The 21466-nt window shown below is 41.1% G+C and overlaps 1 protein-coding gene across 1 annotated transcript in view; it reads right to left on the reverse strand.

The window, feature by feature from the left end:
- Positions 1-21466, reverse strand: part of ABHD17C (abhydrolase domain containing 17C, depalmitoylase) — a 51914-nt gene that overhangs the window by 2224 nt on the left and 28224 nt on the right. The window contains exon 2 of the mRNA XM_079123714.1: positions 3884-4063. Coding sequence (XP_078979840.1) covers positions 3884-4063 — 180 coding nt within the window. The remainder of the gene's footprint in view (positions 1-3883; positions 4064-21466) is intronic.

Below are 21466 nucleotides of genomic sequence, written 5' to 3' on the forward strand. Positions count from 1 at the left end.
TCAAGTTCTCAGAGATCTTTTTAAAGAGAACTGATTAATAGATGCAAATCACATTTCATAAAAGCTAAGGTATCAGTTTTTGATAAAAATTATACTATTCAGCTTGAAAGCTTAACATGATTTAGATTTGACTCCAAATAACTTCTAAATGTTTATACAAATCAAATCTACTCTCAAGGGATGAATACTTAAGGATCTTCAAAGGAATGTGCTTCAGGCTCTGAAGCAAATCTCAAGGAGGAGCATAAAGGACTACGGGTGTTTGTTGGGCTTGGAGTCTGGAGGCTTCGCTGATGGGGGTAACATTCATTTAACCTACGAATAAATTAAGAGCAATGAACCTCTCTCTCCAGTTTGTTCTCCTGCCAAAGACCCTTTTATTTTTACTTCTTTCCATGTTTGAGCCTCATCAAAGTTATATAAGGATAAGAATTGGTATTATTTGTGGGAGTCTTTTTTAGAAATGTTTTTATTTGTGCATTATAATTATATATAATGGTGGGGTTCACTATGACACATTCGTATGTGTATACAAGTTGCCCCAATCCATTCCCCAGTACTACCTCTTTCTCTCCCATCTCCCTCCCGCTGATCCCCTTCTCTACTAGTCTCCCTTCTATTTATGTAAATAAAAATAAATATACATATATATTTTTTGCCCTGGGGATTGAACCTAAAGGGTGCTTTACAACTGGGCTACATCCCCAGCCCTTTTTATTTTTTGAAACAGGGTCTCACTCAGTTGCTCAGGCTAGCCTCAAACTTGTGTTCCTCCCACCTCAGGCTCTTGAGACTGGGATTACAGATATGTGCCACAATGTCTGGTGCGCTTGGGCGCGCTCTCTCTCTCTCTCTCTCCATATATATATTTCAATGCTGCCTCATCATTATACATAAAGATAGGATTCACTGTAATATATTCATACATGCATACTGCATAACTGAATCAATTTTATTCCCCAATTTCTTCAGCTTCCTTCTCTTTGATCCCCTACCTCTTCTCCACTGATCTCCTTTCTATTTTCATAAGATCCTGTGGAAGTCTTGCTGAAAGTAACAGCTAACATTTATTAAACATTTGCCACAGCTAAGTGTTTTGCACTTTACACAAAAATCTCATTTAATCCTCAATGAAACATGATGAGAGAAGAGTGACCATCTCCAGTTTATCAAGGAGGGAACTGAGGCTCAGAGAGCTTATTAAATAACAGGCATGAAGCTGTGGAGATAATTAAGAGTTGAATATCAATTACACATTCCAAAGGTCTACAAACAACTGTCACAGTCTTTATTACAACTCATGAAGCTGCCAACCACTTCAAGGCACCCCAGAAAGATTGCAAAAGCTCATTGGCTATGTAATTTGCAAAGATCAGAGCCTCAGTGACAGTAATTTCACAGATTAGAAATCTTATTTGGAAACCTACTTTCACCCTATATTAAATTTAAAGTACCTCCTTTAAGAGAGTTCAACTATACTCAATTAAAAAGACATTTATTTAGTGGTAACAATGGGCCTGGGATTATGCCACATGCTGCAGTATTTAGGGAGATCTCTACTGTCTAAAGAATGTACTGGAAGGTAAATGCCATGCTCTCAATCTAAATCTAAAAGAGGAAAGAAAATAAACTACAAATGAAATAATGATCAAGCTCCTTTGTTTTTATTAATTGATTGATTAATTTATGCAGTACTAATAATTGAACCCAGGCATGCTCTACCACTGAGCTACATCCCTATTCCTTTTACTTTTTGTTTTGAGACAGGGTCTCACAAAATTGCCCTGGCTGGCGTAGAACTTGCAATCCTCCTGCCTCAGCCTCTTGAGTAGCTATATTACAGGTGTGTGCCACCATACCTGGTTATTTATTTTATTTTTTTAATACTAAAAGGAAATGTAAAAGTAACATCTTTTGAGGAGAGGAACAAAAACAGAAATAATTCTGTCATTGGGGAGCTGTGGACACTGGAAGAAAATGTTTACCAAATTCAATTAATGATGAAAGTTCACACAACCATTAATGGTTTGAAATTTATCATATTAATAGTTTATGGCATTGAGTATGAGGAATGGCTTCTTTTTGTTGTCTCCAACCTTAAGTAAGCAAATTACTTGAATTTCTTAAATTTCAATTTTTTGATCTGCAAAATGAGTACAGTGCCCATCAAGTTCTCAAGGCTGCTGTGACAATTGAAGGGGAAAATGAACATAAAACTCACAGCCTGATGCCTGGTGAAACAAACCCAGTTTAATTTGATTTGTTATTAATCAATAAATTGCAATTAGTTATCCTGGCTGCACTTTAAGGTATAGGCTAATTTAGGAGTCAGAAAAAATACCTATTTATTTTGTTGCCAGGGTAACTCCTGGCATTGCTTTCTATAAACAAACATGCAGAAATATCTGTCTTTTAACAAACTGCCTCTCATTACCGATTCAGCACAAATAAGGCCATGTTGAGACACATATTAGTCCTACTTAGCATTCCTAGCCACACTACTAGAAATCCACTTTCCCATGAGGCTGAGTTACATTAAGTCCTAGGGTTAACTGCACAGAACTGAAGTTCACCCAAGGTGTGAACAGCGGGTTCCTCCTGTGAGACTAGACAGTTTGTGCAGCACTTGTGCATGCAACCAAATAATGCCTGCCTGCACAAAGCAATAGAAGAATGATAGCAATTAATAGGTCAATCAAAATTCTGAAACTGTATTACCTCTGCTGAGCCTGTTCCTGTAAAATGGCAGTATGACTTGGCCAGCCTGCTGTAACAATCTCAGGATGCTTTAACAATAAACTGTAAAGAAAGGTTAGGGAGCACGTATGTTCTATTAAAAATAGTTTCCTCATTTTAGGTTTAAAAAATTGGAAATTTTCAAACAGAGGTATTCAAGAACCAATGTGCTCACTGCTTTTGTGTTTACAGTATATTTTTCCTCCTTCATCCAACAGCAGGGGTTAGGTTAGCAGGTGGTCTGCCACCTCTAACAGACTGGGACAGGAGGCTTCAGGAGGGCTGTAGGCTCTTGTTCTTATAACTCCCCTGGTGGGTGCATCTCTGCACAAGATCTCCTGCTAAAAATGGGAGAGGAGAAGAAAGAGTGACAGGTGGTATATTTACTTTTATTGTCCCTGGGGCCAGTTAGTACAGATTGAAACCTGGCCTGCAAGTAATTCATTATCTTTCTTTTTTCTTTTTATGGTATTGAGGATTGAACCCAGGGCCCTGTGAATGCTAGGCAAGGGCTCTACCACTGAGCTACATTCCCAGTCCTTTTAATTTTATTTTGAGACAGAGTCTTGCTAAATTGATGAGGCTGGTCTTGAACTTGTGATCCTCCTGCTTTAACTTCCTGGTTACAGGCACATGCTACTGCTCCCAGCCCAAACTTTTAATTCTATTTACATAGATTAACCAACCATGTTACCTTTCCTTTACCTGTACTGTCTGATTGAAAAAGCAAGAGAAATTTCGAACTTGAGTTTACTTGTCATTTTACTTCAGTGTCCAGATGACTGCTAATTGCTTCATTACCCATTCTGCATGTGGCTCCCTCCAAATGAACAATTGCTGAACTGTAAGCTCCTCTGGGGATATATGGGTGCTATTTTTATTTTATGTGGTACAGCTTTATCTGTTAATCCTAGGTATCAGCATATTCAAGGTCCTTATCCATCCTCTGGGAGATTTTCATAAATGAGGTAGGCCCAAGAGGCTCAAGTCTCTCTATGATGTATGTGTCATATTTGCCTTATATCTCCAGCACAGGGCCTGATATGTAGATGCATTTAGTAAATATCTGGAAGTTGCACAGTTAATGGCAGCACCAATGTGAGCTTGGGTTGTGGCCAAGTTCACTCTTGTACTAATGTGAGCTCACCTGGGGAACGCATCAAAGCAGTATGTTTTCCTGGTATCCGGAAAAGCCACACGCAGACCAGACATCAGAGGGGAGTGGAGAATGACAGCGGCACACTCATACCTTGAGGCCAAGTCTACAGTGGGGACAGTCCCAATGCTCTGACCGTAGAGGATAATGTTCTCAGGACTTACACCATACCTGTGGAAATCAGAGGTACATGCCATTAGCTAATGCAGGAAGAGAGAGAGGAGTGAGAAAGATAGGATCTTAAACCTGTAAAACTTCCACATCCACCAGCTTAAAACTGTATTATCTAACTTGAACGCTTTAGATTAAAATGAACATGAACTTGATTTTAAAAAAAAGAAGTTGGACGCCTTTTTCAGTACTAAGTGACTAAGATTCTGTGTTCTGCAACTGTTAGCGAAAATAACAAACATGACTTTTTTCCTGCCCAAAAATTAACTAAATTGCATACCGAGCCATGTTCCCAGCCCTATTTATTTAGGTACTAGGGATTGAACTCAGGGGCACTTGACCACTGAGCCACGTTCTCAACCCTATTTTGCATTTTATTTAGAGACAGGGTCTCACCGGGTTGCTTAGCACCTCATTTTGCTTAGGTTGGTCTCAAACTTGTGATCCTCTTGAACTGCTGGGATTATAGGTATGCACCACCACACCTGGCTTATTTCCTATTATTCCTTCTTTATATTTTATTTGATAATTATAAACACATTTCTGAAGTAAAAATAAAAATAGGTATGGCAAATTATAAGTGCTCTGAAAGTGAAGTTTTAATGATATGTAAGGTATGAATATTTATCAGAAAAAGGCTTATTGAGACAATTTGAAGACAATCATATTTCTTTATCATCTTTTCAAGGGTTAAACCTTTCCAAGTCTTTCAGTTCATCAGTGGTCTCTGAATTAATTCTCTTTCAATGTTCAGTTAGGTAAAGGCCTGTGTGGAGTACAAACTACACTTCCCAGCCTCCTTTGCAGCTTGGTGTGCTCACACAGACATGCTCCAGCCGACAGGATGTGGGCAAAAGTGAGGTGAGCAACCTCTAGGTCATAGCTTTGAGAGAAAGGTGTGCTTCCCTTTCTCTTCCCTTCCCTTCCTGTGAATGAGGGGCAAATGTCATAGTAAAGATGGAGAAGATGGCAACCCCTAGGTACGGTGTGGAACAAAACTGAAGAAGTTCAGGACAATGTGTGTCCTCTTACTAACCTACAAAATATAGCCACAATATATAAAGGACTACACATGAAAAAGACAAAATTGGCAAAAGGAATGAAAATGTGGGACAAATGAGGAAACACATAAAACACATGCCTAACATACACATACACTGACGTGATTGCTCCATTGCATCAGACCATGAAGATGCCAATTTAACGCAGGAGTGATTATTTTACACCCAAGAGACGATAAAAATGAAAACATCAAGGGATGGTAAGTTTGCGGAACAGTGGAACTCCTTGCTGGGTGTAAATTGGTATAAGTGCTTGGTAAAACAATTTAATACTATTTGGTAAAGCTGCAGCAATCCACATTAGATTTATAGCAACCCAAAGTGGAATCCAACAATTCCACTTTTCAGAATAAATATCTACTATAGTTTTCAAGGTGATATGAACTGCTTTCTGATAAGAGAAGAACTATCAATCTATAGCTGAGGGGGATGGCATGATTCTAGTCCCACCTTTTCTACCTCAAGCTCCAGAAAAACACTGTAGAAAAAGGGGGCTCTAAAGTAGGAATTTGGGGAGGGAGTGGCTATTTCTGGATGGCAAGTCTCGGGATGCATTTTACAGAGAATTAACATCTGGGCTGTGCCACAGAAGGGCTGAAACAGGAGGAAGTACAAAGGCCTGCAGGGGACATGGTTGGGGGGCACTCAAAAGGAAGCTAAGGGCTGGAATCTATCCTGAAGGTGAGTGTCACTGGAATGTCAAAGGGCAAAGTGACAAGAACAAACCTGTGCTTTGGGAGGATTCTCTTTACCAAGTCAAGCAAGAGAGATGATAGAGGCATGAAAAGGAAGCAGAGAGATCAATTAAGGGACTGTTAAGGATCCCACAGGGAGGAGAACACAGAAGATTTTTAATAATTAAAAAAAAAAACAGACTACACCCTCTATTTCTAAAGTGAAGTGTATGCATGGTCCACATTCCTGGAACTTGAGACCTTCTAGTACAATTGTCCATGCAGAAGTGTGCTGGGAGCAGGTCCCACCCACTGTTCTCCCCTGGGGCTTCCTTCCCTCCCAGTGGAAGAACAAGTTTATTAAATGGTCACAGGACGAGTCTTGATGGTGAGGTGTCATCATCTCAAGCCCCAAGTCCATGTTGGAAACCATGATTTTAAAGCACAGCCATGCCATAGCTCAGGAAAAGGTTTTTGAAAAGGGATGTTATTCCAGGAGTCTTCACCAGTGCAACTGCCACCAAACCTCTTCTCTAATTTCAGGAGGAGCTTTTAACCTAGAATTTGGGGACCTTTCAGGGAAAGCATAAATATTTGGGGTTTCCCCTTTCCCCTACAGTCTTCACCAGATTTTCAGAGTAGCCCATGTCCACTCAAAGCAGAAGGACCACTAGATAATCATGGAGGATAATCAGGTGCCTGCAAAGAGCCCCCAGTTTCTACATTTGGGGTGGGAACTCATTCCACAATTGCCACTCCTGTGACAGACAGGATATTTTATTATCAGCTGTAGAAAATAAATCCTAACTTAAAGAAAACAAAGGGGGAAAGGAAAAAAAAAAAAAAGAGAGAGAAATGACAACCAAAGGCAGTTAATAAATAAAAGAACAAAAGATTAAGAGATGGTTAATATTAAAAATTGAGAAAAAGTAATGACTGCCAGATCAAGATGGCATCAGACTAGCCCTTACTGATCAAATCTGAGGAACTGTGAGAGTTATAGGCAATCGTGTTTTATGACAGTTATGAGGAAATGTTCATTCCACTTTTTATTAAGTCAAACATGTTCTTTCAAAATCCTAACTCTCTTCTACACGCTGTCATAGGACTTTCTGAGCGCAGGGGGTAAAGTGAATGAATAGGCTCAGGGAGAAGTGAACAACAATGAAAGATGCATGCTTGCCATGTGGGGCAGAGACAAATGTTGTGGCTACTTGCCAGCTTTTTCTCTTCGAAGTGTGGTAAACCACCCATCTCAGAGATCTCATTTTCTCTCTCTCTCTCTCTCTCTCTCTCTCTCTCTCTCTCTCTCTCTCTCTTTTTCTTTTGGTGGTGGTACTGGGAATTTAACTCAGGGTGCACTATCACTGAGCCCTTTTTACTATACCCCAGCCCTTTTTACTTTTAACAAGGTCTCACTAAGTTGCCCAGGCTGGCCTCAAACTTGCAATCCTCCTGCCTCAGCTTCCAGAGTAACTGGGATGACAGGTGTGTGTCACTGCACCCAGCTCTGATCACCTTCCAATGTCTCATGGAGATGATGGAGCTACTTCACCTTAGGACTCACAGCTGTAAGACTTCTGTTCACCGGCCCCAGGAAGCTCCATCCCTACAAATTGTTTGCATTTCAACAGCATAGCCTTCATGATAGTCAATGCTCTATGACTCAAAGTGTTCACTATAACTTTACCAGGCAAAACACTGAACACCTGCCATTAAGAAAAAGAGAGAGGGGGCAGGGGAGAGGAGAGAGAGAAATTATACCGCATTAAAATCAAGACTTCTGGTCAAGCCAGGCATGGTCTCACGCCTGTAATCCCAGGGGCTTGGGAGGCTGAGGCAGGAGGATTGTGAGTTCAAAGTCAGTCTCAGCAAAAAGTAAGGTGCTAATAAGCAACTCCGTGAGACCCTGTCTCTAAATAAAATACAAAATAGGACTGGAGATGTGGTTCAGTGGTCAAATGCCCCTGAGTTCAATCCCTGGTTACCGCCACCGCCCCCCCCCCCAAAAAAAAAAAAAGCTGCTAGTGGAAGCCACCTAAGGGAAAGGGAAGGGCCTTTGCCACATATATAACCAACAGAGGACTCACAGGGAACTATTAATCAACAAGGAAAATAACCAAGAATGGAATAAATTTTACAAAATGAAATAAAAGAAATCCAGAGGCAAAGAGAGACAGACAGACTGATTCAACTTCATTAGTAAAAAAGGAAATAAAAACTAAAGTCATAATGTGATACACTGCACACTCACCAGATTGAGAAATACCTAAGTGTTTGACAATAGCAGGTAATGGCAAAGATGTCAGCAATAGGAATACTTACTCCCTGCTGTAGGGGATGCAGGCTGAGAGAAACAGTTTCTCAATATTAAGTAAAACTGAAGATATATTAACACAAACTCAGGGACCGGGCAATTCCATTCCAAGACATATTCACTGCAGAAATAAGTGCTAATATCCACCAAAAAAATATATGCAAGATTGTTTGCAGGTCTAAGTCTGGATAGTCAGAGACAACCCTGAAGTGTATCAACAGCAGAGCACTAAATAAGCTGTGGTACTATTGTGCTCTGGAACACCAGAGTGTTTTTGTTTTGTTTTAAATTGTGGTATTGGGACTGAACCCAAGGTGCTCTACCACGGAGCTACATTCCCAATTGTTTTCATTTTTCTATTTTGAGACAGAGTAGTTTCCTGGGCTGGTCTTGAACTAGCTAACCCTCCTGCCTCGGCCTCACTGGTCACTGAGATTCCAGGTTTACACCACCACAAATGACCAGCAGTGAATTTTGAAAACCAATTATTAAGAAGGGCAGAAACAATTGGAATGCAGTTATATGATACTGTTTGCAAAAAATCTAAACTCATCCCAATTAAACTTTATTGTTTAGGAATACTGAATCAGGTAAACTATAGAGAAAAATAAGGAAGTGAATCCCCAGGAATCAAGCCAGTAGTTACAGATAGGGGAAGGGGCAGGATTATACCTGGAAAGGAGCCTGCTGCTTTGGGAGGTGAAGAATGGTTATGGTCTCTGCTGTGTCATAGATACTTCTGCCATAAGTCATTAAGCTGGACATTTGCATTTTATGAACTTACATGTATAGCTGTTATTTTCACAACAAAACAAAAAAGTTCTAAAAAATATACCAGATATTCAGGGCACATAGGCACATGCCTGTAATCCCAGAAACTCAGGAGGTGAAAGCAGGAGGATCTCAAGTCCCAGGTCAGCCTGGGAAAAGGCATTAAACCAACTAAAAGGGTAAAGCCCTCATGCCCTAATGTATTTGCAATTAAATTTCAACTTCAGTTTGGAGGGAATATTGAAACCACAGCAATGATTTTTAGTACAATACCAATTTCCATTACTTTAAAAGCAGATGCCAAAACAACTTCATTAACCATGAGAGGCTGAGACAGGAGGACTGCCAAGTTGGAGGCTAGCCTCAGCAACTTAGTGAGGACCTGTCTCAAAATAAAATGAAAAGGGGTAAGGGTATAGCTTGTTGGTAATGGTAGAACATCTGTGAGGCCCTGGTTAATCCCCAGTTAAAAAAAAAAAATCAGACCAGCTGTGTTTATTATGGAGACAGCTCTCAGAAAACTGTTAGAACCCATGGTAGATTTTGTGCGAAAAAGAAACTTCCTGGGCTGGGATTGTGGCTCAGTGGTAGAGCGCTTGCCTCGCATGTGTGAGGCACTGGGTTTGATTCTCTGCACCATATAAATAAATAAAGGTTCATCAACAACTAATAAAAACATTAAAAAAAAAAAAAAAAAAAAAAGAAACCTCCTAAGGAATCAGGAGGACATGTCTCATAGTTAATAAGGAAAAACTCATGTTAGAATGTTAAAAAAAAAAAAAAAAAAAAAAAAAATCAACCTACAAGAATGGGGTTGCAATTAAGTTCCTTAAAAAAAAAAATCTATATAAGGGAAAAGGAACTTGAAAGCAACAGGTGAAAACATTAATGATGATTTTCTTCAGTGGTAAAACTGAATGATATTTCTTTTTTTTTTTGTGGTGCTGGGGATTGAACCCAGGGCCTTGCGCATGCAAACCAAGCACTCTACCCTATATTCCCAGCCCTGATTTTTTTTTTTCTCTCTCTCTTTTTTTTTTTTTCCAGATTTTTATTTAGTCTGGAAAATGGAAGCTATGGTGTTTCTGATACAAGTCTACAAGAAGGGCTCAAAACCCATTCAGTCTTAGGACATGCATTTCTTCTAAGAAGTCAAGACATAGCTCAGGGAAGGGATACCAAAATGGCAGCAATGTGGAGGGCCAGAGGGAGAAGGCTCACAGAGGCATGTCAAGGTCAGGATAAACTACAGGTGAGTAGGTGGCAAGATAAAAGCTGCTGGCTAGGCGGTGGCATCAGGAAGTTTGAATGTGTGGGAGGGCTAAAGCCAGAAAGCAAAACACATGAAAACAAACCTAGGCACAGACTAGTGGCAGGGATGAGGACACTAGACAGGAAACTAGGACAAAGGTCAGAATGCTCAAAGCACCTGCACAATAGGTAGCCAGCAACAACAGTTCGAAAAGGAAGAAGGAAATACCTAAACAGGAAAGGACCAAGTAAGGGCAAAAGAACCCAAGTAGAGGCTCACCTGTAAATTCACAGAAATGCCCAGATGACATAGAGTCAAGGGTGAAAATGGTGGGTGCCAATAAACACATAATAGAAAACAGACACAGGGCTGTCACTGAAGTATGCTAAATAGCTGTTATGTGTGGCTTGAGGGTTCAGTAGTCCAAGAAGGCTTACCCACTTCTCAAGAAAGGGGTGAAGAATTCTGCACCAGGGGAAGTTGCTCAAACAATGCTTGCTATTAACTACCATATCATTTTGAGAATGTTTTGTTTCCTCTAATTTTACACTAGCCAGATTTCTTCTTCTGAGAGCTCTTCTTCTGTTTCCTTTGCTCATTCCTTTTTCTTCTCTCACATTTTGGCTGCAATTCTTACCCTTTTCTGCACTTTCTTCTCTTCATATTTATTTCCATGTAGATTTCTCTAGTGCCATCAACTGGCATATTCAGCTGATGTATTATAGTTTTGCAATAAATATTTGTTAATGAATAAATGGATGGTTCAGTTTATTCACTCTAGATACCTAATCTTGGTCCAGTCTCCAACCCCTCTGCTTTCTATTGCTATTTCCTCATGAGCATCCATCCTATCACTTCACACTCAACACTTCTCAGAAACTGATTCTTTAAGTTCTGTTTCTACCAGTCACCATATACTTGACCTCATGGACTGAGGATTAGGATGAATCTCACCCTTCTTCTTCCCTTCTCCCTCACATATTTTAGTCACTAAGTCCTTCCATGTCTATCTTTAAGATGCTTCCTAGACTGATCACCTTTTGACACCAGCTTGTTACTTCGCGGCTAGCAGCTGCACCTGGCAGCAACCTGTGGTCAATCAGTTAGGGTCTGCCTGCGAGATCTGTACATAAATGGGTAGTTTGCCCAATGAAGAGTGTTTCTGCCACAGGTACCCAAACTCTTTCCTCCAGAGGTCTTTTTCAAATCCTTACTACTGCTGCCTCTATGTCCCTCTGCATGATGCTCAGACTGCTCCAGTGAGTCCATCGAGGCTCAAGCTATCAATCTGTTCTGTCCTAACCTTTTGGTTTCTGTGTGTGATCACATAGTAATGAGGAAGCAGGTGTCCTAGTTCCTGACTGCTGACCTGGTTTTAATCCCTGCCTCTCTGTGACTCATGCTAATGACTGCATTCTGACAGCCTGCCAGATTTCATTTTGGCCTCTTTCCTCCTCCCAGGGCAGAACCTGGGAATCTCCCAGGCCTAATCAATACCCATGCCTGACCTCTGCTTTTCTCTCCCAGACCCGCCTTCCTTCCACATCTATATGGACTGCCACACTCCCCACTCCAACCCATCCTTTGCGCTCCCATTGCATGTGTTCCTTGGAAACAAAATAATTTTTGTTTTGTTACTTTGCTAATCAAATACTTTAGCAAGTCACTAAGGATAAAAGTCCAGGTCCCCAAATAACCTACACTTGGCCCTGCCTGATTACTCCATTTTTTTTCTTTTTTAGGTTGCTCTTATGCTCCTTCAGGCTGGGCTCCTCTTAACTGACTTATAAACACCCTTTGCTACTACTATCCATCGCTGGAAAACCCTGTGTCATGCAGGTTCCTTCCAGGCCTACCTCTTTAACACACTTATCCTAATGCCTCCAACCTATCTACAGTTTTTTCTTCCCTGAACCATTCACTTAGGTGCTTACTGATGTGAAAGTGTAAGTAATGAGCCATTTTGTGGGACTCCTATACTGCCAAAGAGGCTGTAAGCTCTACAAAGTTAAGTAAAACTGTTTTCCCCTTTGGTGAAATTAATGACACCCAAGCCTAGGAATCATTGAGCTTAGAGGCACCTCTTACTTTGAACAAAACATGGTTCTAGTCAAAGGTTATTTCTTGAACAAATTAAAACTAAATTTCATGCAGAGTTATCATTCTAATAGATATAAAAAACTGCTTCAAGGTTTCAAACTCTTAGAGATCTGGATAGGAGCAGAATTTCTTGTATGCAAAGAAACAAGAATGAAGACCACATTAATTCCAAGTGAGCTTATAAATGAATGCTTTTAGGCATGACATAAGATTTTCTTCAAACACCCTCAGTACAAGGAATCAAAGTGGGAAGACAAGGTCCTGAGTAATTACTCCAACTAGCAGTGTAATTTGTAAATTCTCTTGGAAGGCTACGAGTTTTGCTGTCAACCTTTCCAAATGTCCACTGTCTTTGCAATCATAAGCTATGAGGAATACAAGTGGACCACAGGAGTTAAGTTTTCAATTCCCACTCAGGACATGCCTCACCCTGGAACCAAGCGTTCTGTGATATTCTCAGCAGCAAGAGAGAGGGCTAGGGCAGGAACACCCACAATGGAGGCTAAGAGGGCTAAGGAGATGGTGTTCCATGGGAAAGGCCATTTATAAGGTGAAAATAGGTTTGTTTTTGTTCCAATGTAAGGCTTTCTTCTCTTTCTATAGCCATGAACCAGCTTGAGACATACTGCATCCTGTTTAAGATAATAGGCCTTGACTTTGTCCTTTGTCAAGAGCTTTCCCATTTATCTTCAGAAGAAACACATTTGGCACGGTTCCGCTGACTTTGAAGTCAACATTTTAAATATTTCAGAGCTTGAATTCCTAGAGGAGATATCTTAAGACATACAACAAAGATAAACACACAAATAACATAAATGTTAATTGAAGGATGATGTCTGAGGATATGGAGAAACCCTCATAAACTTTGGACCAAAGCCTCAGAGCAAAAGACTGACTATGCAAAGGAAGCAGGTGCATACACAAAGGACATGCCAAAAACATAGATGGCCATGTGGGATCCTTTTGCTTTCAGACATATAAATAGCAAACCAATCTTATACTCTCTTGGGACAATGCTTAATAAACATGTGCCTTACATGAAGAAGAGGGGGAAAAAATATCAATCGCTTACAGCATTACTTTTCCTTTCTTAACACACCTTTTGAGTTGGATGTGGTGACACATGCCTGTAATCCCAGCAACTCAGAAGACTGAAACAGGAGGATTGCAAGTTCGAGGTCAGTGTTGGAAACCTTTTTCAGTACTGGGAATTGAACCCATGGTGCTCTTCTATTGAGTTGCATCCCCAGGCCTTTTTGGGTTTTCAGATAGGGTCTTGCTAAGTGGCTGAGGGTCTTACTAAATTTCCAAGGCTGGCCTTAAACTTGGCAATTCTCTTGTCTCAGCCTCCCAAATTGCTGGGATTACAGGCATGTACCACCACACCTGGCTTCAGCCTTAGAAACTTAGTGAGACTCTGACAGTGTTATGCTGGGCCCAGCAGTGCACACTTGTAATCCCAGCAACTTGGGAGGCTGAGGCACAAGTTCACCTTGGCAAGTTAGTGAGACCCTAACTCAAAATAAAAAATATAAAGGGCTGGGTGGTAAAGCACCACTGCGTTCACTACCCAGTACCAAAAAGAAGAAAATAGGATTTGAAGCAATAAATAACACCAAAACCAGGTACCAATAAAGGGAAAATGCATAGCATAACCAGGAAGTTTATCAAGAGAGCAGTGAAGAGAAGGATCAGGGCAGAGATTGGGAAGTGGGGAACAGATTTAGGCAGAAAGCAGAGCTTGAAGGGAGGGAGGTCTAAAAACATCAAGAGAAAGGCAAGAGAAGCAGGGGAGGGACAGCACCCACACCTAAGGTCCAAGTCCAGCAGTGAGGCTGGGAGCAGTGAGGGTTTTATGCTGGGAAGAATCAGAATGTAGAAAGAAGGTGGAGCCAGATATGGAAGGTCTTGGGGGTTGTGCACAGATCCAAGAATATGGAGACTGGCTGCAAGCTGTGGCAAGGCAGGAAGACCATGGTGGGGTAAGAAGTGTTCTGTGAAAGACAGAGGTGCTCACTTCAAAAAAGTATGAAGCAGAAAGGGCTAAGGGAGATGTTCTAGGACAACCCTAAGGTAAGTTGAGAAAACAGGCTCAAATTGGGAAGTCTGGGAAAGAGATCATGGGGGGCTGGAATTCTTCACTAGGAAATAAGTGAGTTTCAGGCAACTGTGGAATATACTAAACAGAGCATATAAAAGTCAACCTCTCAGTTAATTAAAAAGAAAAATCTTCCTACAGTTGTTCCACGTCTTTGCTACAAAGCTGGACCCCCGAGTTCACCTCATTCCACCTCCTGCTAGAGTATAGAGGAGGACGAGTGGCTGGAAGAAACAATAGCCTGCAAATAAATCTTCTGTCCCTCAGCGTCCGTGGGGATCTGGTTCCAGGACCCTGGTGGGGATGCTCAAATCCCTAGATAAAATGGTGTAATATTTGCATATAATCCCCATATACTTTAAATTACCTTCAGATTCCTTATAATCAATAATACAGTGGAAGTGCTAATGTAAGTAGTTGTTATACTCTACGATTCAGGGAATGGTGGTAAAAGAAGAGAGTCTGCATGTGTTCAGTACAGATGTGACCACAGAAGGCCGCCTAATCCAGCTGGCAAACAAAAAAGACAAGGCAAACCAGGCTCAGGAGACTGCCTGAGAAGGGCTGAGATATGTGAAAGACGGGAGTTGTGCATGACATACCACACATTACTTCATTCATATGGATTCTGTACAGTACTCGGTGCAGAAATTCAAGTTTTGTTTTAAGGAATGGTTTGAAATTACTGTCCCCAAATATTTCTCATCTGCAGTTGGTGGAACCCATTAATGTGATACCCAGAAACACAGAAGACTCACTGTATAGCTAAGGACTGAGGCTGAGGCTCTGGAAGAACTGAGGGGCCCAGTCCCCATGTGAGATGACAGGAACACAATGCAGAGAACAAAAATCACTGTGGGAAAACATCACTTACAAAAAGGCTCAGCATTGTGGAATACCTGCTCTTCAACATAGCCCTTCTTAAACTCATTTATTTCAAAGCATATCCCTACATGCATCATCTAATTTTTGTAAAGGACCTTTGTTTATGATGCTTCATTCTATCTCAGATGCTCCCAATTTCCTTCGAAATGGTGGCTCAGGGAGGGTTTTCTGTGTTAGGCTGAAGTTCACCTTCAAAACAACTCAATTCTTTCTGACATTCAAGACTGTTCCCTCTTTAGTCCTATCACTCTTTCTCTGTGTCAAAGTATAAGTAAACAAGATCTGATGGGATGGCTTAATTTTTTAAAATTCAACCTTTCAGAGGAAAAGTTACAGCTTTAAAGAATATAAATTTAACAGCTTTCTCTGAAGCTGTTACAATTAAACTAGAATAATTTGCTTAAACTTATCTCAGTATAACTATGCATGAAATTTTTCTAATGATAATTGAGACTCTTGGAATTCTATAATTATCTAACATGGGAAAATTCAGAAAATGCTGATTCTTGCCTATTGCTACACAAATACCTGTTATTGACTAGAATACCACCCACCCTACAGGGTTCCTCAGAGGATTACAGCTGCAGGCTTATGTTAAATCCCAACATCTGACAAAAAAAAAATCCTCAATAAATGTTGCTTCCATCCATACCAACACAAAGATACAAGCTTGCTCAAGTGAAGCCCTGAAAAACCCATGATTCCACCTCCAAGAAATCAAACTGAAAAGTAAGGTACAGATTTCAAAAAATCTCTTTAATGGGAAAATAAATTTTAAAAATCCAATTCAATGCCCCACTTGATTGCCAAGCCTAAAAGTTCTTCCTTAGAACTAGAAACCTGAGCATACAATGTCTAATTACTTAATCTCATTATAAATGACTTCTCAAAGGAGCTATGGCACATGAGACTTGAGATGGCTGGGGAGCCTCAAGCTGAGTCACAAAGACCGTGGACCTGAGACTACAATACTATAGACCACTGTAGTTCTTGTACCAATACTGCCGAGCTGTCCACTGGGATGTTCTTAGATGGTGACACATTGCGGGCAGAGAGCACCACTCCCTCTTTGTGGAGCACCTACTTACCTCCCAGCTCTGGCACTTCAGGTGTGCACACACCTCTGGACTGGCCAATGACTCCTGGATGCCCTGGCCAGAGCGACTGGTCAATCACCCCTAGGTTGCCTGTACCTAGGGAATAGGGCAGGACGCCTTTGTTGCCACACAGAAAGGGCCTTCTTGGGAATCACTACAAAAGAGTGCAAAGCTGAGGATGGTGACAGCCTGCATTAAGATACACTGGAGGCCCTGTATCTGGTCTTACGCTTTGATCTTGGAGGAGTGTGAATGGCTTTCTCTTGAAATAGGACAAAAACTGGACATTTGTAAGACCTGGGAGCATGAGGTCACAAACACGTGGAGGTTTGGGGCAAGGAAGGGAGGGTGAAGAGTCGAAGAGTAGGGCACAGCTAGAGCAGGCTTTGGCTTTAACATCTGCATCTGGCTCTACCCTGCACATGATTGCTCTCCAGTGCTGGGCACAGACAGGACAGTCTCCATGCTTAGACTAATTTCAAAACAATAAGAGGTATGCTATGTTCTTTCTCCTTCATGATTTTCTTCCCATCTTCACTCTCTCTAGGGCTGCTTGCCTATTTCCACATGCAGAATATGGCCTAGGTGGGATTCAAGATGGCCCTCGACACAAGAGACAACACCTGGCTTTATCCCCTCAATTCAGGCTTGGCACAGCTCTGTTTCATCTGTGAGTTCTTCAAACACATCCTCTGAAAATCACAGTGGAAGTGTGTCCAATATCCAACAGGCTTTAATGGGCAGACCCAGTGAAGAAACTCACTGCCCTCCACCCAGCCCTGCCCAATGACATCTTTAGTTTTGTTCCAGGGCTAATCTCACCAGTATGCCTTTTGTGTGTCATTTTATCCTTGTATTTCCCACTCCTCATTCTGCTTCTAGAACCTTCTATTTCTCTTTTCATCCCTCTTAAAAGCATAAAAAGTACAGGCTGTGGTGGCTCCTACCTGTAATCCCAGCAACTCAGGAAGCCAAGGCAGGAGGATCAGGAGTTCAAGGCCAACCTCAGCAACTTTGCAAGGTCCCATCTCAAAATAAAAACTAAGAAGAGCTGGGGGTATGGTTCAGTGGTTAGGTACCACATCCCTAGTGTAGATAGATAGATAGATAGATAGATAGATAGATAGATAGATAGATAGATAGATAGATAGATAGATAGATAGATAGATAGATAATGGAAATATCTCAAACCACAGGACAGGCAGGGAGAGGTCCTTAGAGATCATACAGATACACCACTTTATTTTATAGATAAGAAAACTCAAGCTTTGAGCACAATTATTGACTTAGCTCACAGCCTAATTACCAAGACAGCTTTCAAAAGTGTCTGAGAGCCTGACCAGAGATTAAACAGACTGGAGGAAGAACTGTAAAGCCTATGAATTACAACCAAGTTAGCAAAAGCATCACTGGACTGGAGGTAGCTCATGGCTTCTGACCAGTGTGCCCTGTGTGAATCCCCAGCTGTGGCTTCCAAGCTCCAGCCCTGCTCAGGGCTTGGTTCCCTGTGTGTGAAACAGGCTCTTTACTGACACGTGGCCACTCAACACTGAGTCCTCTCATACACGCCCCACTGACCAAGGTAGGAGCAGTCCAGACCACACATGTACCGAGCACCAGCTGCAGCACTGCAGTGCTGTTTCAGAAACGGACATCCCACCCACGGGCATGAAATCTGAGTTGTGGAAGAAAATAAAGCCCTGAGGATAGACAGTGGCGATGGTTGCACAATGGTGTCACGGTACTCATGCCATAGGACGGCACACTTATAAAGGGTTATAGCAGCAAAAACTTGCCACATTAATTTTACCACAATTTTAAAAAGGAAAAAAAATGACATTCCTCTCAATTCTGTGAATCATTTCATGACTAGATGTTAAAAAGGAAAATTCCACCTCTCCTGAATGCTAAATGAGATTATATTACAACCATTCGATACTAAGTAAAAACAATAAATGGTAAAACAGGAATAAACAGTAAAATTTTATCTTTTACTGTAAAATCTCTAAAATTCAAGGGCACCCCAGTAATCCCAGTTACTCTGCAGGCTGAGGCAAGAGGATAGCAAGTTCAAGGCCAGCCTCAGCAATTTAGCAAGGCCTTCAGCAACTTAGTGAGATCTTCTCTCAAAATAAAAAATAAAAAGGGTTGGGGATGTAACTCAGTGGTTAAGTAGTCCTGGGTTCAATCCCCAGTATTAAAAAAAAAAGAAAGAAAGATCCAAGGACATTAAAATTTACCAGAAACATAAAGTTTATAAAAATGTGTGTTACTAACACTGTTTTCTCTTTTATTTGGTAGAATACTCAGGGTATAACTCAGAGGGGAGTCAGAGGGTTCAGGGAAGTAATGATAACCAAGCTGAGATCTTAAAATAACCCTTATTTTATTTAAACACAACATTGACTTCCCTGCCATGAAGACCCTTCCATTACCTTTCCTCCTTGCCTGGATTTTTAAAAGCACAACAAAGGAAAACCACTCCTTGGGAAGGCACAGCAATTCGCCACCCTCCCCTCTTGGAGATGAAAGGGCTCCCACAGGACCATCACAAAAGGCAGCCCTCCCTCCCCACACTGAGTGGAAACGCAGACGCAAGTATTTCTTGCAAGTTTTTCAGCAGTATCTTTCATTTGAATAAAACAGTAACGAGACTCCCATTTCTATATTTGAACACTCAAGGGCAGCTGGTAAAGAGACTGGCTGCATACTAACAAACCTCCCCCACCTGTCTGTCAAGGGCACAGGACTGGGGATTATCAGTGCCAGATCCAATCTCCATGGCCTCCAAATGGCAGACAGGGACTTCGTGACTCAGGCCTAACCCACAGAATCTTCCATTTCCTTTTTCAAGTTGGCCTAAAATAAGGCTTTGAGGTGACTTCAATGTTAAACTTGAATTAAAATACTAGGTAGTGTATAAACTTAATGAAGCAAATCCTACATCCTTCTTTATTGTAAACAGGAAGCTGTTATTGGCCACTAAGAACATCATGCACCACAACATTAATAATTCAAAATGCTCAGCTAACCACATTCCACTCCCTACACTTCACTGTGACCAGTTACCACATTCTTATAATGCAGTCTTTGGAGTAAATGCAATGACCAAACACTTGGCAGCATAAAGGGCAGATTCAGTTGCTCTTGCAGACAACACAAATGTGCAAAATCGTACACACAGAAGTAAGAAATGCACAAGCTTTTTACCCTGCAAGTCCACATTTCATCCCATACTCACCTCTATGTCTAAACATTTTGGGTTGTTTCACACGTGGAGAGACCTACTACACATTGCACACTACTACACGTTGCATGATTGGGACAGTACAGATGCAGACCTGGTTTTACACTCTGAAGTAAAGCTGTACTGTCTTTGCAAAAACTTCAGATCATACCAACAACTAGGTGCATTTATCACACAAAGGAGCCTGATAGAGGGGATTTCCCTCCATGTCCAGAGGAACTCAAAGAGGGTGGGACAGGTCAGATCACCAGAAATAGACTTCAGGGGCTTTGGGGAGAAGGGACATCAGGACCCAAGGGCTGTCCTCAAATGCTGGGGTAAACAGTAGGCAAGGGATGGAAGTAGTGTGATGAGGTCAGATGTGGTTAGAGGTACCTCTAATTCAGGCAATGCTGTGGGATCTACTTCCCTTTGTTCTGAGTGTATGAAATTTATTCCACTGTTTTTGAGAGAGGATTATGGACAACTCCCACATGTCTACTTCTAGGTGCTCACTTTGATTTTTGTGGTATCAGTCCTCAACACAATTCTAGCAGTTACTCCATTCCCCACTAGCTATTTCTTTCTCATGGATCCAGTGGACCTTACACCCTCCTGGTTTCTCTAAAATTCCATCCAAAATGCCAATGGGTATTTAATATGTTAAACTTACAAATTCGTTTCCTCATTTCTGGGATGTCCCCACATTCTTTTTGTTTATTTTGGTACTGGGGATTGAACCTGGTGGGGAGAGGGTATTTACTACTAAGCTAATATCCCCAGGCCTATTTATTTATTTGAGATAGGGTCTCCCTAAGTTGTCCAGGCTGGCCTTACATTTGAGAACCTCCTGCCTCAGCTTCTCCAGTAGCTGGTATTACAGGTGTGCACCATCATGCCTGGCCCCCATTATTTCTTCCAATATATCTGACTCCTGTGGACAATTTATCGTGGCATTCAAATTCCCATCAGAGCAAAGCGAATTGGAAAGAATTTTTACTATATAATATAGTAAATATTTTACTATATAATAAATATATATAGTAAATATATAATAATAGATATATATTATATATAACATATATAATAAATATATAAATAAATATTTTACTATATAATATAGAGATCTATTTGTATGCAGTTTTGTCTGGAAAGGATCATATTTGTACCTGTTGCTATAGCACATTAAAATTTCTCAGGTTGAAGAAAATGCGGGACAATATAGCCAAAACAAGTATGAAAATATTAAAAATTTTATTAAGATTTCATATTTGATAGTTCTTTGGCACAAAACAAAATTTATGAGCAAGGTCATACATGTTCATGAAGAGAGTGTTTAAATCAAGTATGACATAAAAAACACCCCAGCTGAACTTCTTCCCTCCCTGGTTACACACATACATGCTGCTTGGGTTCTCTTTGTCAGGCTTCCCAAGACCAGAGACAGAGAAAGGAAGAAATGATTCCTCCAGTAGTCACTGAGCCCCTTTGTATGCCTTTGATGCCACAGGCTGAGGATGTGATAATGAGGAAGGAAGATTTGGATTTTGCCTTCTTTGGGCTTCTAGTCTTGCCCATTTGCTTCATTCGGCTGACACTCTCGAGTCTCATTAACTCTTGGATGGATACTGCCTTTGGAAGATCTGTGCTTGTTGATGACTCCTATCTCGGAAGGGTGCCATTTACTCTTCTACACACTGTTCAGACACTAAGGCTCTGAAAATTTCATTGTTTACCTGGTTTCATGGACCTAGATATACTACAGAGCAGTCAAGGACTCTGAGCTAACAAATCTCTAATCCTGACTCTAATACCCCATGAAAATGCCTGGGCATTGACCTTGTGGGGAACATTAGCATGGAGGTGATTTACCTGTCTTAGAGTTCTTATCTGTCAAGTGAGGGGAATGGATTAGGCCTGGA

The sequence above is a fragment of the Sciurus vulgaris genome (assembly GCF_902686455.1).
Source record: "Sciurus vulgaris genome assembly, chromosome: 2".
In the NCBI taxonomy this organism is placed as follows: Eukaryota; Metazoa; Chordata; class Mammalia; order Rodentia; family Sciuridae; genus Sciurus; species Sciurus vulgaris.